We start from the raw sequence: 13,418 nt of genomic DNA on the forward strand, positions 1-13,418 counted from the left end.
CCCCCCTCAGTCCTCATCTCTGTGTCTTTCATACTTGTTCCTCAAAATCCCTCCCCCTTTTTCCCCTTAAGTTCCCTTCCCTCTCCCCCTCTGGTCGCTGCCCACTTGTTCTCTATTTCAGCGTCTTTGTTTTTATTCTGTTTGCTTGTTTGTTTTATTCTTTAGCTTCCTGTCAAAGGTGAGATCATATGGTATTTGTCCTTCAATGCCTGGCCTATTTCACTCAGCATAATGCTTTCCAGTTCCATCCATGTTGTTGCAAAAGGTAGTAGCTCCTTCTTTCTCTCTGCTGCATAGAATTCCATGGTGTATATGTACCACAATTTTTTGATCCATTCATTTACTGATGGGCACCTAGGTTGCTTCCAACTCTTGGCTATTGTAAATTGTGCTGCTATGAACATTGTGGTGCATAGGTTCTTTGAAATTGATGTTTTAGGATTCTTGGGGTATAATCCTAGCAGTGGAATTGCTGGGTCAAAAGGCAGGTCAATTTTTATTTTTCTGAGAAAATTCCATACTGTTTTCCATAATGGTTGTGAATAGAGAGCATTAAAAAGACAATTTAATCTCTAAAATTCTTTGAAAGCCTTGGCTCCTGTTCACGATTCCGAAACCATTTTATCAATCTTTAGCCAAAATTAACTAAGCACCAACTTATGAAAGATCTGCCTTCATCCAGATTCTGAAACCTGACAAATACCCCTCCTTTGCCATTGCCCATCCTCAGCCCAAGATGCTACTAAGACTGTGAAGTCAGGGCTCTGCCTACCACGGTGTACGATGAACCCAGTTTTGCCTTCTCCACAGCTTATTTTGCCGGTATTTTCTGGAGCCAGCATCCAACAGTAAGGGCTTGCCTTTATTTGTTCCACCTTTTAGTCTTGCCCAGTTGCTTCCAAACTTTAGTATGTGTAAAAATTACTGAAGAGGGCTATGTATGCGAAAGCGTGCAGGAGCAATTTGAGAGATCTCCATGTATAATTTTGACCAGGCCATATTTAGGACCTAAGCCCTGCACGCAGATATCAGCAATTGGTGAAGAATAGAGAACCACTGACTGCTAAAGCTGAAAGTGGTTTTAGGTGCCCAGACATCAGTGCATGGATCAAAACCACCTGATGTAATGCTTGTTAAAAAAATACCTATCTCTGGGTTTTACCTCAAATGTGCTGAATCAGACCTTCTAGAGATCGGGGCCTATGAATGGTTATAACTACAAAATTTTTAGGACTACAAGATGCACCAGATCCTAAGATGCTCCTAGGTTTTGGAGGAGGAAAATAGGAAAGAATTTTGAAGCAAAAAAAATGTGGTAAAATATTTAATAACATAAATAACATAGCTCTCCCCCCAACAGCGAGCCAGACGGGTTACATTTGGACTATAAGACACGCCTCCATTTTCTCCCAAATTTTATAGGGAGTGAGTATTATAGTTCAAAAAGTACAGTAACTTCTTAAGGAATTGTGATGTGCAGTCGGGTCTGAGAGCCACCACTCTCTCCCACCACTTCATTTTGTTATTGGGTTGGCCAAAAAAGTCCCTTTAGTTTTTTCTGTAAAATAAAAGACACATTTTTTTCATTTTCACCAATACCTTTATTGATTTGGATATTCTGAGCATGTTGACTATCTTCCTTGAGATATAACTTTGATTGTTCTCAATTAACATCTCAATTGATTTGCTATCAACTTCAACCAGTCTATCTAACTATGGAGCATCATCCAGCAAGAAATCTCCAGCACAAAACTTCACAAACCACTTCTGATACACTCAATCCATCACAGCACCTCCTCCATACGCTGTACAAATCTTCTTTTGCATTTCAGTTGTGTTTATACCTTTCTTGGTATAAACTTTCTTGGTAAATAATAAGGCATGCCATGCTGAAAATGTTGCATATCTTCTTCCATCTTTGATATTAAAATAGCTACACAAAAACTCGTCAATTTCTATAGTTTTTTTCAAAATGCATGCTGATATGACAGCTGTCACAATCTAACAAAACTGTTTCAAATGAAATAAAAGGTAACCAAGCGCTACTAGAGCCATCATATGTATCATATGGAAAAACACCAAACGAACCCAACGCAATAGACGAAGAAGCAGACACTCAGAAATAGGAGTAAACACGCCCAAGGTCACCGAGCTATTGAGCTGTGTCTCTCGTGATTCCTTGACAAAGTTCCCAGGGCTAGAGATCAAGTTTGGGGGATGTCCTTATGCATCCAATATCCTGAACGAATATGATCGATGATGTAATCAAAATAATTCTATTTTTGGCGTCACAACACCACTTAAGGTTTATCAGATGGGTGGTAGGATGGGGGTGTCATAATTTTCCCTCCCCTGGGGGAAAGCTCTCGCAGCTGTCATGGCTCTCTGCTTTCTATTAGGTAAGAGGCACCAGCTAATGTATAATTTTACCTCAAAAGAGGTAAAATTAGGACTTTTCAGCAAAGATAAAATGAACATATACTCTTCTGAATCTATTGACCATTTTGTTCATTACACTTTGGTTCAGAAATTACTGCTTGTTATAGGGTTGGCCAAAAAGTTTGTTCAGTTTTTTTTTTTGTACAATGGCTCTAGTAGCGCTTAGTTGTCTTTAACTTCATTTGAAAAAATTTTGTTAGATTGTATTGTGACAGCTGTCGTACTAGCGTGCATTTTTTTAAAAAACTTACCAAAATCGGTGAATTCTTGTGTAGCCATTTTAATACTGAAGATGGAACAAAATAAGCAACACTTTTGGCATATTATGCTTTATTATTTCAAGAAAGGTAAAAACACAACTGAAACGCAAAAAAAGATTTGTGCAGTGTATGGAGAAGGTGCTGCAACTGATCAAACACGTCAAAAGTGGTTTGCGAAGTTTCTCGGTACTATTGACATCATGGCCAAATAATTCTTTGCTGTGGAGCTGTCTCATGCATTGGAAGATGTTCAGCAGCAACCCTGGCCTCTGCCCACTAGAAGCCAACAGTGGGAGATAGCCAACATATTCAAAGTGTCTAAAGCAATAAAGCTATTGGTAAAAATGAAAAATGTGTCTTTTATTTTACGGAAAATACTAAATGAACTTTCTGGCCGACCCAATAGTGCTATTAGCTCCAGTTAAGGTGGATTGTTAGGACAAAGCTTTAGGAACATGTGCTTGTAAGGACACACAGCTGGCCCTTGGTGGGCAAGTAGGCACTGGGAAGAGACTCAAGGCCCAGGCAGCTACTCCCCACAGCTTTTCATTATTCAGACCACGTGGTTTCTTAAGACCACCACTTTGCTCCATTCTTTTGGTTCTGTACTCATCAACATGCATGTGGCTAAAAATGGATACCCAGTGTGAAGTCTGCATGATCATCGCTAACTTCTCAACTTCTTGGCAAGTCGCTCTAGCTTAGTTCAGATTCTTGATGGAGACGATCTTACTGGCTGCTCTCCAGTCAAGCATTAGCAGTTCTTTGGGTCAGGTCAATCAACTACTTGGAGGAAACACACTTGCTAAGGGACTGTGTGAGTGTGTGTGAGAGACACAGACAGAAGAGCCCAAGGAAGTGGTCAAGCAAAACAAAACGGGCCTTTTAATCATTTCCAGAATGAGTCTTTGAAACAGAATATCAAGGACACACTTGTTATCCGAAATGAGTCTGGATGTCATTCTGTGGCTTAGGTGACATAAGTTTGGGGAGTGGGAGGGGGGCACGTTGTCTCAGAGGGTCCCATGGTCACACTTTCCCACTCAAGTTTATAGCAACATTTGAGATCCTCCTTTGCACAAGCCATCGAACTGCTAGGAACAGGAATGTTGCTGCCCTGTGCTCATGAGCTTCAAATTGCTCAGCTTCAAATATGAGGGTTGGAGTGTCCAGCTATGGCATAGCTATGAATAAGTGAAGGAACAGTCGGACGTCCCCAGTTGGTGGGGCCTGAACACATTTTGGTTCACTCTTTCTTTCCACACTCCTTTCTGGACACAAGACACGGGCCTATTAACTGTGCAGGTAGATAAGCTGTGGAAAAGCAAGTGGCTCGTCAAGCAGTTGAGGCGAGACAATGGGAAACATAGTAACACGTGGGTTCGGTTCAGCAATCACTGAACCCAGGATTTGTGCAAAGATCTGTGCTGGGTGCAGAGTCAGGGGAAATGAGGCATTCAGGCTGTAACACTGCAAGGCTGGAGGGTCACTCACACATATAAGCAGATAAGGCTGCACGCCCTGCAAGGGGCAGATTTGGGGCATCCTCTCTTCTAGGGCAGCCAAGGGGCGCAGGGAGCAGGCCTAGCCTGGCCAGGGCAAGGGCCCGAGCAGACAGCTCCCCGCAGGGCGGAGGGCGGCGCGAGGGAGGGATAGAGGGAAGGGAAAGGAGAGCGTGAGCTGCCTTAAATGCTTGGAATAATTCCGCTTCCGTTTGGGAAGCCGCAGCCTCAGTCCCGACGCGCCCGCCCAGCACCAACTCCGCGTCCCAGACCGGTCGGCGGCTGTCCGCTCCACCACCATGGCCACCTCCCCGCAAAAGTCTCCCTCTGTCCCCAAATCCCCTACTCCCAAGTCGCCCCCGTCCCGGAAGAAAGATGACTCCTTCTTGGGGAAACTCGGCGGGACTCTGGCCCGGAGAAAGAAAGCCAAAGAGGGTGAGTGTGGCCAGGCCGCACGGGCGGCAGGGGCCGGGGTAGTGGGCACTGGGCTCTGGCCGGCCGGGAGCGCGCCGCGGAAGCCGGGCGAAGAGAGGGGCGCGGCGACGCGTGCGCGCGCTTCCCCGGAACGTCGTGGTGGGGGCAGGCGCGCCCCGCGGGTCCTGGCCATCGCCCTGCTGGTGGTCGCGCTGGAGCTGCACTCCAGGCCTTGGCGGCGCCGGGGTGGAGCCGCCCGGGCCCGGGCCCAAGCAACGCCCGCTCTGGGCAGGGGGCCGGGGCCGCGTGGCCAGAGGGCCCAGGACTGCGGACGCGCCGGCCCCAGTGGGGAGGCGGCGTCCTCCTGTAGGCCCCAAGTCCCCGCCCTCTACGCACCAGAAAGCTGGCATTTTCCAAGTTTCTGCTGAAACTTTTCTGGGCACCGTCACTTTCACTCTTTGGCTTTACTTGGTCTTGGAAAGCAGGTCGTTTTCTAGACCTGCTGAAGTCTAGTTGCAGTGACGGCTTCTTTGGATCTTGCCTACCCCCAGGACCCAATGGTGCTCTGATAATGAGTAGATCAACATCAAATGTTTGTTGAATGAATGAGTGAACAGCTGGCTTTCCTATTATCGTGTAATAACGATGAACTCGAACCCCAGGAGAACTCTGGAATGAGCTGCACACACTTAGCATCATGGCCGTGACCCTTCTGCGAACTCAGGACTTGAGAGCTCTTGCAAAAACCATTTCCTTTTTCCCACCCCGGGTGGATTGAAGGGCTTATTTTTTTTCCAGGACGGTTTGCCTATAAAATGTTTTCTCTCACTGGCAGATTTTGCATCCTGGTTTTTCGTTTGAAACTGAGCTGACAGCTCTGAAGAAGCTAGTGGTAGATGTGTAGACAGAAGTTGCTTCATTAAGTGTTTTTGATAGAATGCTCACATTTGTGGAAATGGTGTTATGATACTAAGACACAAAATAAGTTTCATGTTCCTGAGTTACCTGACAGCATAAAAAAGTTCATTGTTGAGAACAACCCAGCTTGACCTGAAGGGCTAGACTTCCATTCTTTTATCTTGAAGAGAGAAGCAGTAAAACACATCCCCCAAAATATTTTTCCCAGTTTGGTTATTTTGGTAAACCACTGAGTCATGTGCAGTTGGTAGCAAATCATGAAATCCTGACTTGGAAAGTCTTTTTCTAAACTACCCCTTGTTTACCTGTGGTATTCCAGAAATGGGCTCTCCAGTTTAAGACTGGGTAAGTCAGAATTCCTGGAGCTCACGACCTATCGGGAGAGCTCACCCCATCCTTGCCGACTCTTTAGAAAAGTTTACTTCACTGTAAAAGTAAAGCCTTGGTCTCTCTGTATCGATTGTGCTGCTGTCCTATTCATGGAGCCGGGAGAATGAGTCTAACGGTGGCCCTTCACTTGTTTTAGGTGGGCTTGGCTGTGTCCCGCAGTCTTCCCCTCACCAGGCCACACATTTTCTGTTCCTGTAGGTGGTCCTCGTAGACAATATTTTATGGCTTTGCTGCCATCCTATATCTCTTCGGTTTCACTCAAGGTCCCTCAGGAAACAGAAGGTCACCTTAGTTGGGATTTTGAAAATAATGTAGGGAAGGGACTATTTACAGAGGTGTAGGCAGGGTTAGGTGAACTCAAAGGGATGATGCGGAACCTACTAGGGGCTCGCAGCAAGCAGAGGGAAGCTGCGACCACTCCTAGACCGGAAGGGACAGTGGGAGCAAACCAGAATCCACTGAGGGCTGGAGCTCTGGAAGGGGGCGGCCTGATGGGAACTGCAGCTACAGAGGGACAGAGCCACTGTCAGAAATGTGGAGATGGATGGAGCGGGGAGATGTGGCCCAAGGGAGACCTGCATTTTCTTTTTTTCCTTGCCCTGAATTTCTCACTGGTACTTCCAATTGACTGGACCTAGTGGGAAGTCATCAGGGGAAAGGATTCAGGGTGAATGTAGGGGTCAGCTCCCTTAGGGCACAGAGCAGTGCAGAGAATAGATCGTAGTGGGGGACAGTGGAGAATCACTAGCAGACCCTCTCAGAGCGAGCTGCCCAGAGTCAACAGAGTGCAGTAGTAGTTCAGTGCAGCCAGCTGGTGTGGAACACAGCGTCACCTCCTTTGTTCTAGCCTCGACACCGTGTCTACGAATGCAGCCCAGGCTGCTCTTCCTTATTTTGTCAGCTACATCATACTGTTATCTCTCATGGAGCTTGTTATCAGCTGAAAGATATTTTTATGTTTGTTTCTCCTAAATCATTCCCTTTCCTATCTTTGATTTATTCAATTGGGTTTTTGAAATCAAGTGCAAGATCTTTTTTTAATCCTTGTTATACTAAACAGTTAAGTCCTGATTCTGTCATTCAGTCTATTAGCTAATCCAGGGGGTATAAATGGGTAAGTTGAAGAGCATGTGCCTCTCCTTAAGGGGCCAGCCTCCCCCCAGCCCCAGCTGCTTGGTGCTGCCTGCCATCACCAGCCCAGTCAGAGATGGCAGTGGGGCTCATCTGCAGTGACCTGCTCTTGGTGAGCGTGTGCTGGGTCTTGGTGACCAGTTCTTTACCTTGCCAGGGGCCCACTAACTGTCACTTCGGTGATCATAAGGTTAGGTCTTGTGCAGGATCATGCATCATCTCACAGCTCCGTGCTTTGCCGAAACTCCCTTCTTCCACTTCACCTCTAGCGTTCTAGAACCTCTCATTCTTCCTGATTCCTCAAGATCCCTGATGTCAGTCTATCCACAGATTATTTCAATGCTTTGGCATAGAAATCTCCTGACCCAGGGTCTGTCAGTCATCCGTTGGATCCCACTGTAGGACACAAAGACTGGAAGGACATGTTAATATATGTTAGTTAGATATTTAGGTCAATAGTTCCATATAAAAATATGTCTTCCTAAGAATACTTACTAGCTACATCATAGAATGACTGTAAGTGTCCTAAGAGTACATTAAAACCAATGATCGACCCAGTGTTTTCTTAAGAAAAATATAGCACTAGAGAGGCAAGAGGTAACAGAGGTTGAAAGCATACTTTTTGGGACTAGACACTTTTGGGTTTCATTTCTGGTCTAGCTCTTTATTTATTACAATGATTTAGGTCAAGTTCCTTAATCCCTCAAAGCCTCTGTTTCTTCCTCTATCAAATGAGAATAAAGATTTCTTCCTTACATGGAAGTGGTGATGTTACATGAGATAAAGTGTGTACTGTGCACAGCATGGCACAAATAACAGTAGCTGTTAAAACTGACAGCTCAGTTTCATGTAGTCTTTATATGTTGAAACAGTCTTTTCGTTATGGACTGCAGACGATTCTACAGGTTCTGCAAATAGTCTAGTAGCCCATGACTGTATGGAGCCCAGGTAAAGCACTGTTTTGGTCTCTTTGAAAATTAGGAATCTTTTCTTGCAAGTCAGATCCTCCTGTTTCCAAAATGTCACGTTTCAGCATTTAAAAATATATGGGCCCCTTCTAGTGAGTTGTAACTAAGAGGCTTTTGTTTTTCTCTGTGGATCTTTTCTTTGGGGTTTCCAGAGCCCATTGACGCCATACATGCCCTCCTGTGTGGGTTCTTAGACTGGCCTTTCAGAGTCCACTTACCAAAGGGCTACTTTTTATCTTTTTTCCTCCAGACCCGTCCTCCAGACTTGCTCTTTGCAGGAACACCATCTTGAAGGGTGTTTGCCAGCTGAAGGCGCCCTAAATTAGTTCTACAGCAATGGTTATTCCTATCATTTGCCCATTTATTTATTATTCCTCGGCATTTTACATTTTGCTTAGGTCTGAAGTGTTTAATAAGGGCTTTCATTGAATAATTCTTGTAATAATCCTAAGACTTGCCACTTTGGGTCTTGTTGGCTGCCCAGGACAGCTGGGGGAACTCCCAAACTCTGCAACTGACTGATGGTTTCTAGAGTGACCGGAGCTTTCAGCACGGCTGAGCAAGCCTGCTCCCCATGTCAGCTTGCATTCTCATTTCCCAAGGTGCCTCCTCAAACCCTCAGCGCTCAGGCTCTTCCCCAGACCCTGAGACAGAAAGCTAAGACCCAGGTATGATCTTACTCAGTTTCCCTGCAGCCCCACCTGTCCCTGATTCTACAGCTCTTCTCTCACGCTCCCTTCCTGTCCTAGTCCCTTCTGTGGAGGTGTCCCTTCTCCCCTTGCTCAGGGGGCCAGTCATCTCCCCCTTCTTCCATACTTGGCATAGCAGATGCCCTTTTCTCATGTCCTCAGTCTTTTCATGTGGCTCTATTCTCTTTACATTCTCTAAATATGTCCGAGTCATTCCCATTTGATGAAAATCTCCCAATACTGGTTTCTTCCTAAGCTCCTCACCAGGGATCATGAAAGTGTTGAATGTACTGGGTTTCCCTTTCTTGTCTCCTAGTCACTTCCCATTTCCATTCTTCCCAGTCCACGATTCCCATTCTTTCTGCACTTATTCGAGTGCTTCATATATGCCAGGCACTGTGCTAGGTGCTGGGATACAGCAGGGACTGTTTCTCGCAACTTACATTCTAGTAGGGGAAGCAGACAATAAAGAGATAGATTCATAAAATATGTGTCTTTTGTATGAGAGGTGATAATGGTCTAGAGTGAAATAACGCAGGAAAAGGGAAAATGTTGTGGTGTGGGATGGTTGGCAATTTCAATAGGATGGCTAGAGAAGACCTCACTGAGAAGGGTATGTTTGAGTAGAGACCTGAAGGAGGGATAAGAGAGCCATAGGCATATCTGGGAGAAGAGCGCTGCAGGCAGAGGGAATGGCAGACTCAAAGGCCCTGTGGCAGGAGTGGCCCTGGTGGACTAGAGGAGAGTGAACACCGCTGTGGAAGCTGGCCCGGTCTCGGGGGCAACTGGTCAGGGTGGGGCAGGTTGTGTAGGACCCTGGAGGCCCTCGTAAGACCAGGGCCTTTAGTCAGAGTGAGGCGAGGAGGTTGTGGAGGGTTTTGCACAAAGAAATAATGTGGCCACCCTTGTGCTTTAACAGGATCACTCTGATGGTGTTCACTGACTAAGGGGACAGGGGTAGAAGCCGGGAGGTGAGTTAGGAGGCCGCTGTAATGATCCCGGTGAGAGAGTGGTGGCCTGGAGCTGAGAGGCAGCGGTACAGGGGCTGAGCATAGAATTCTGGATGTAGTTTGCAGGTATGGCAGATAGGCTTGCTGAAAGATCGGATGGAGCATGAGAGGATAGAGTCAGGATGATCCCAGGGTTTGAACGGCTGGAGAGATGGAACTGATTTGAGCTGTGATGGAGAATTCTGCAGGAGAGCTGGTTGGAGGAGAACGAGCAGGGGCTCCACTTTGGGCTATTCAGTAGGAGGTTCTTACTGGACTTCCCAATGGTGGTGTGTTTGCCGTTGGTTCTAGGAGTCTAGTTCAGGGGAGAGATCCGGGCTGGAGACACATCACTGCGTAGGTGTATTTGAAGCCATGAGACTGAATGGGGTCGTCTAGGAGAGGAGCGTGAATGTAAAGAAGTGCAAGGACTGGGCGCGGAGGCTTTCCAATATTTAGAATTTGGGAGGTGAGGAGGAACCAGCAAAAGAGGCTGAAAAGGAGTGGCCAGCGTGAGAGGAGGAAAACGGGGGGAACGCGGAGCTGGGGAGACCCTTCTGTTCCCACTATTTAAGCTTCCCTGGCTGAGGCTTCCAAAGCCACTCTTGTTCAACCCTGACACCACTTGGGTCCTTGGTGGCGTTCAATATTATCCAACTTTGTCTTTCCCTTGACCTTATCTTCTCCCTTGACCTTATCCACATGGGATTTTCTCCCTGTGTTGTGACTTTTTCAGACTTTCTCTCAGGCACATCTGTTTGTCCCTCTGTAGCATTTCCTGCTTTTCTCCCTGTTTTCTCCTCTCCTGTGTATTACCTCATCTACTGTCATAGCTTCGATGCCGTAGAATCTACCCATGGGTGATTCTCAAATCCCAATCTTCACCTGTAGTCCAGTTACATCTTCCCACCGTCTCCTGGCTGCGCCACAGGACCCTGAAACTCGGGAAGCCCTCGCTGGAATTATTTGTCCCACTCACCCAAATGGGCCTCTGCTCCAGCATCCCACCAGCTGCCCACGGTTGAACCCCCGTGGTCCTCCGTTTTATCAGAGGTCGGTGGCTTTTTCTTAATGGGCAGATAATAAATAGGATTTCAGACTTTGCTGGCCCTCTGGCCTCCCCTCGGCTCTGCCCTCGTTGCCATGGACAACCGAGAAATGAACAAGCCTGGCAGCAAAACTTTAGTTGTGGGCACTGAAATTTGAATTTCAGATAATTTTCATGTGTCACGAAATATCCATGTACTTTTGTTCTTTTTTCAGCCATTTAAAAATGTGAAACCTATTCTTACCCCCGCCCCCAGGCTGAACATAAATAGATGGCAGGCTGGCTGGCGATGGGCCCCCCTGCCCCCCCATTTCTTTCATCCCTATGCCCAATCGTCTCTCACGAAGCCCTGCTAATTCTACCTTCTACGTATGGCTGCCTTAATTCAGGCCTCATACATGCTCTTTGTCATGTTTGAGATTGTTTATTTGTAAAATATTTACTGTATTTTCTACCTGAAATAAGGCAGTATCCACCCGCTGGTCTCCCTCTCTCTGGCCCTTTTTTGTTCAGTCCATCTTTCATCCTTTTGCCAAAATGTTGTCTTTTTCAGACAAAGATAACGTCTTCCCAGGACAGGCTTCTTAGCAAGGCACTCAACGCCGTCACAGTCTCTTATTACTCTAATCTCTTCTACTTCCCTTTCAAGAAACCTCCATTTTAACCACACCAAGCCACTTTTTATTCCCAGACACATCACGTTCTCCCACATGTTTTAACCTTTACACATGCTGTTCTGTGTTCCTGGAATGGCCATCTTCCCTTCTCTGTTCAACAAACTCTTCAGTCGTTAAGACCCACGTCACATTTCACCTTCTGCATGATGCCTTTGGCAGCTCCGCCAGGAACAGTGAGGCGCTTCCTTCTCTGTGGTGCCACCCGTCTCTGCCCCTGTGGGAGCACCAGCCGCCCCTCATGGCAGCCGCCTGTGGGCGTGTGTGTTCCACACTACGGTGAAACCCCTCCTCCGGTAGCTCTCCTGCCTCCCGTAACATTGAACACACAATGATATTGGAATTTCTATGGAATAAGTTTCCCCGAGTTTACCCTGGTGAAAATAGCCCACCACTAACTGGTTGTGTAATATTAGACAAGTCTCTTTCCTTTTGCCCACTTCTACCATCAGGGATTAGGCGAAATAACCTCAGGGGACCCTCACCACGCTGGTATTCTGTGATTTCTGCACTCTCATTTCACCAGGCTTCTCTCAAATTCAGTTTTATTGTCTGTGTGGGGTGGTCTGGGAATGACATCATCACAAAGACCTCTTTCTTTCCTCTGCTAATGAAGGCACCTCTGTGTCGGGAGAGGAGATGGAAGCCAGGATAAGTGGGCCCTGGCCCAAGGACACCTCCATATTAGGAATCAGTCTCCTTGTCTCATGGAATATCTCTATTTGGTTAACAAGTGCAGTTTGTAATTATGTTTTAGCCATTAGTACAGGGCAAGGGCTGAGATCCTCACGTAAATATCTGTGAGGATCCAAAGTCTCCACTCACTGTCAGGGACAAAAGAATGCATTTGGGGAAAGCACTACAACAATTTCAAGACTAAAAGACGTTTAAAAATGAAATGAAAATAAAATATGTTAAAAAAAAGTTGTAAACATCCTGTTAAGTTTTCAATACGTTTTGTGGCCTGAAATCAGTAAAAAATCCAAAGGAGGGCTTTGCCCGAGGCCCAGAGCCCCCAGGACAAGGAAGCTCCATCTGGCTCAGACCCTGGCCTTCATCCTTCCCTTTCCTTTTCCCTGTAGACTCCAGGAGGACCGGGGTGAGTGTGCTCTGCTCACCCTTGTGTCCCGCCCAAGTGCCTAGCACAGCATCAGGGGCTTACCAGATGCCCTCAAAATGGATTTTAACTAACTGCCGGAATCACCATTGGGCTTTTTATTCCTATTGAGGGGGTGCCCTGCTTACTTCAAATTGCCTTCTAACCTTGGATGATGTTTCTAGTCCCCTGATTCCAACTGCTGGTCCTGTGTGTATGTGTGTGTGTGTGTGTTTTACAAAACTGCCTCCTCCCTTGCCCAGAAATCATTTTACCTTTTTGTGAGAAGCCATTATCACTTAGCCCTGTTGTTTGACAAATGCACATAGACCCCCCAAGACCAGAGGTTTGGGTCCTGGAATGTGACTGTGCAGGGGTGGCAGTGAGCCTGCCAGGAGACCCGCTGGTCAAGGGTGGTGAGGAGACCGCATGTCCAGACCAGCGTTCTTTGTTTTCGTGCAGAAAAGCTTGCTCTGCAAAAATGGCATTGCGCATGTTCATGGTAGAGTGCTCGCGTGCGGCAGGACTGAGGTGAAACAGCCGCTTTGCAGAGTTTGGGGGAAAGGAGAAATGGGCAGACCGAAACTCTACTCGGCTTCATTTCCTCACTCCCTGCAAAGTTAGGGAAACCTGAGTCGGTGAGAGCAGGGCCACTATCATCACTCCTTAGCAAGAGAGCCTCATCCCTGCAGCTGTCCTGTTCACGGTGAAGAACCTACCACAAGGTGAGGATGGCTCGAGGCCACGCCTTCGCTGAGCTTTGCCTCCCTGCATTCATCGCAGCTGCTGGGTTTCTGCTCAGGCCTGGGACACGTTTGCGGGATGTGCTTTGCTATAGGACTCACCTAAAATCCGATCCTACCAGTGTTTACTAAGTGATAACTCTATTTGCTTGGAATG

At 46.8% G+C, this 13,418-nt stretch overlaps 1 protein-coding gene across 1 annotated transcript in view; it reads left to right on the plus strand.

The window, feature by feature from the left end:
- Window positions 1-4,393: 4,393 nt before the first annotated feature.
- PARVA (parvin alpha) overlaps window positions 4,394-13,418 on the plus strand; it is a 157,864-nt gene continuing 148,839 nt past the window's right edge. The window contains exon 1 of the mRNA XM_037146868.2: window positions 4,394-4,636. Coding sequence (XP_037002763.1) covers window positions 4,501-4,636 — 136 coding nt within the window. The 5' untranslated portion in view covers window positions 4,394-4,500. The remainder of the gene's footprint in view (window positions 4,637-13,418) is intronic.

Source organism: Artibeus jamaicensis, unplaced genomic scaffold (assembly GCF_021234435.1).
Source record: "Artibeus jamaicensis isolate MK-2021 breed Jamaican fruit bat unplaced genomic scaffold, CSHL_Jam_final contig_797, whole genome shotgun sequence".
NCBI lineage: Eukaryota > Metazoa > Chordata > Mammalia > Chiroptera > Phyllostomidae > Artibeus > Artibeus jamaicensis.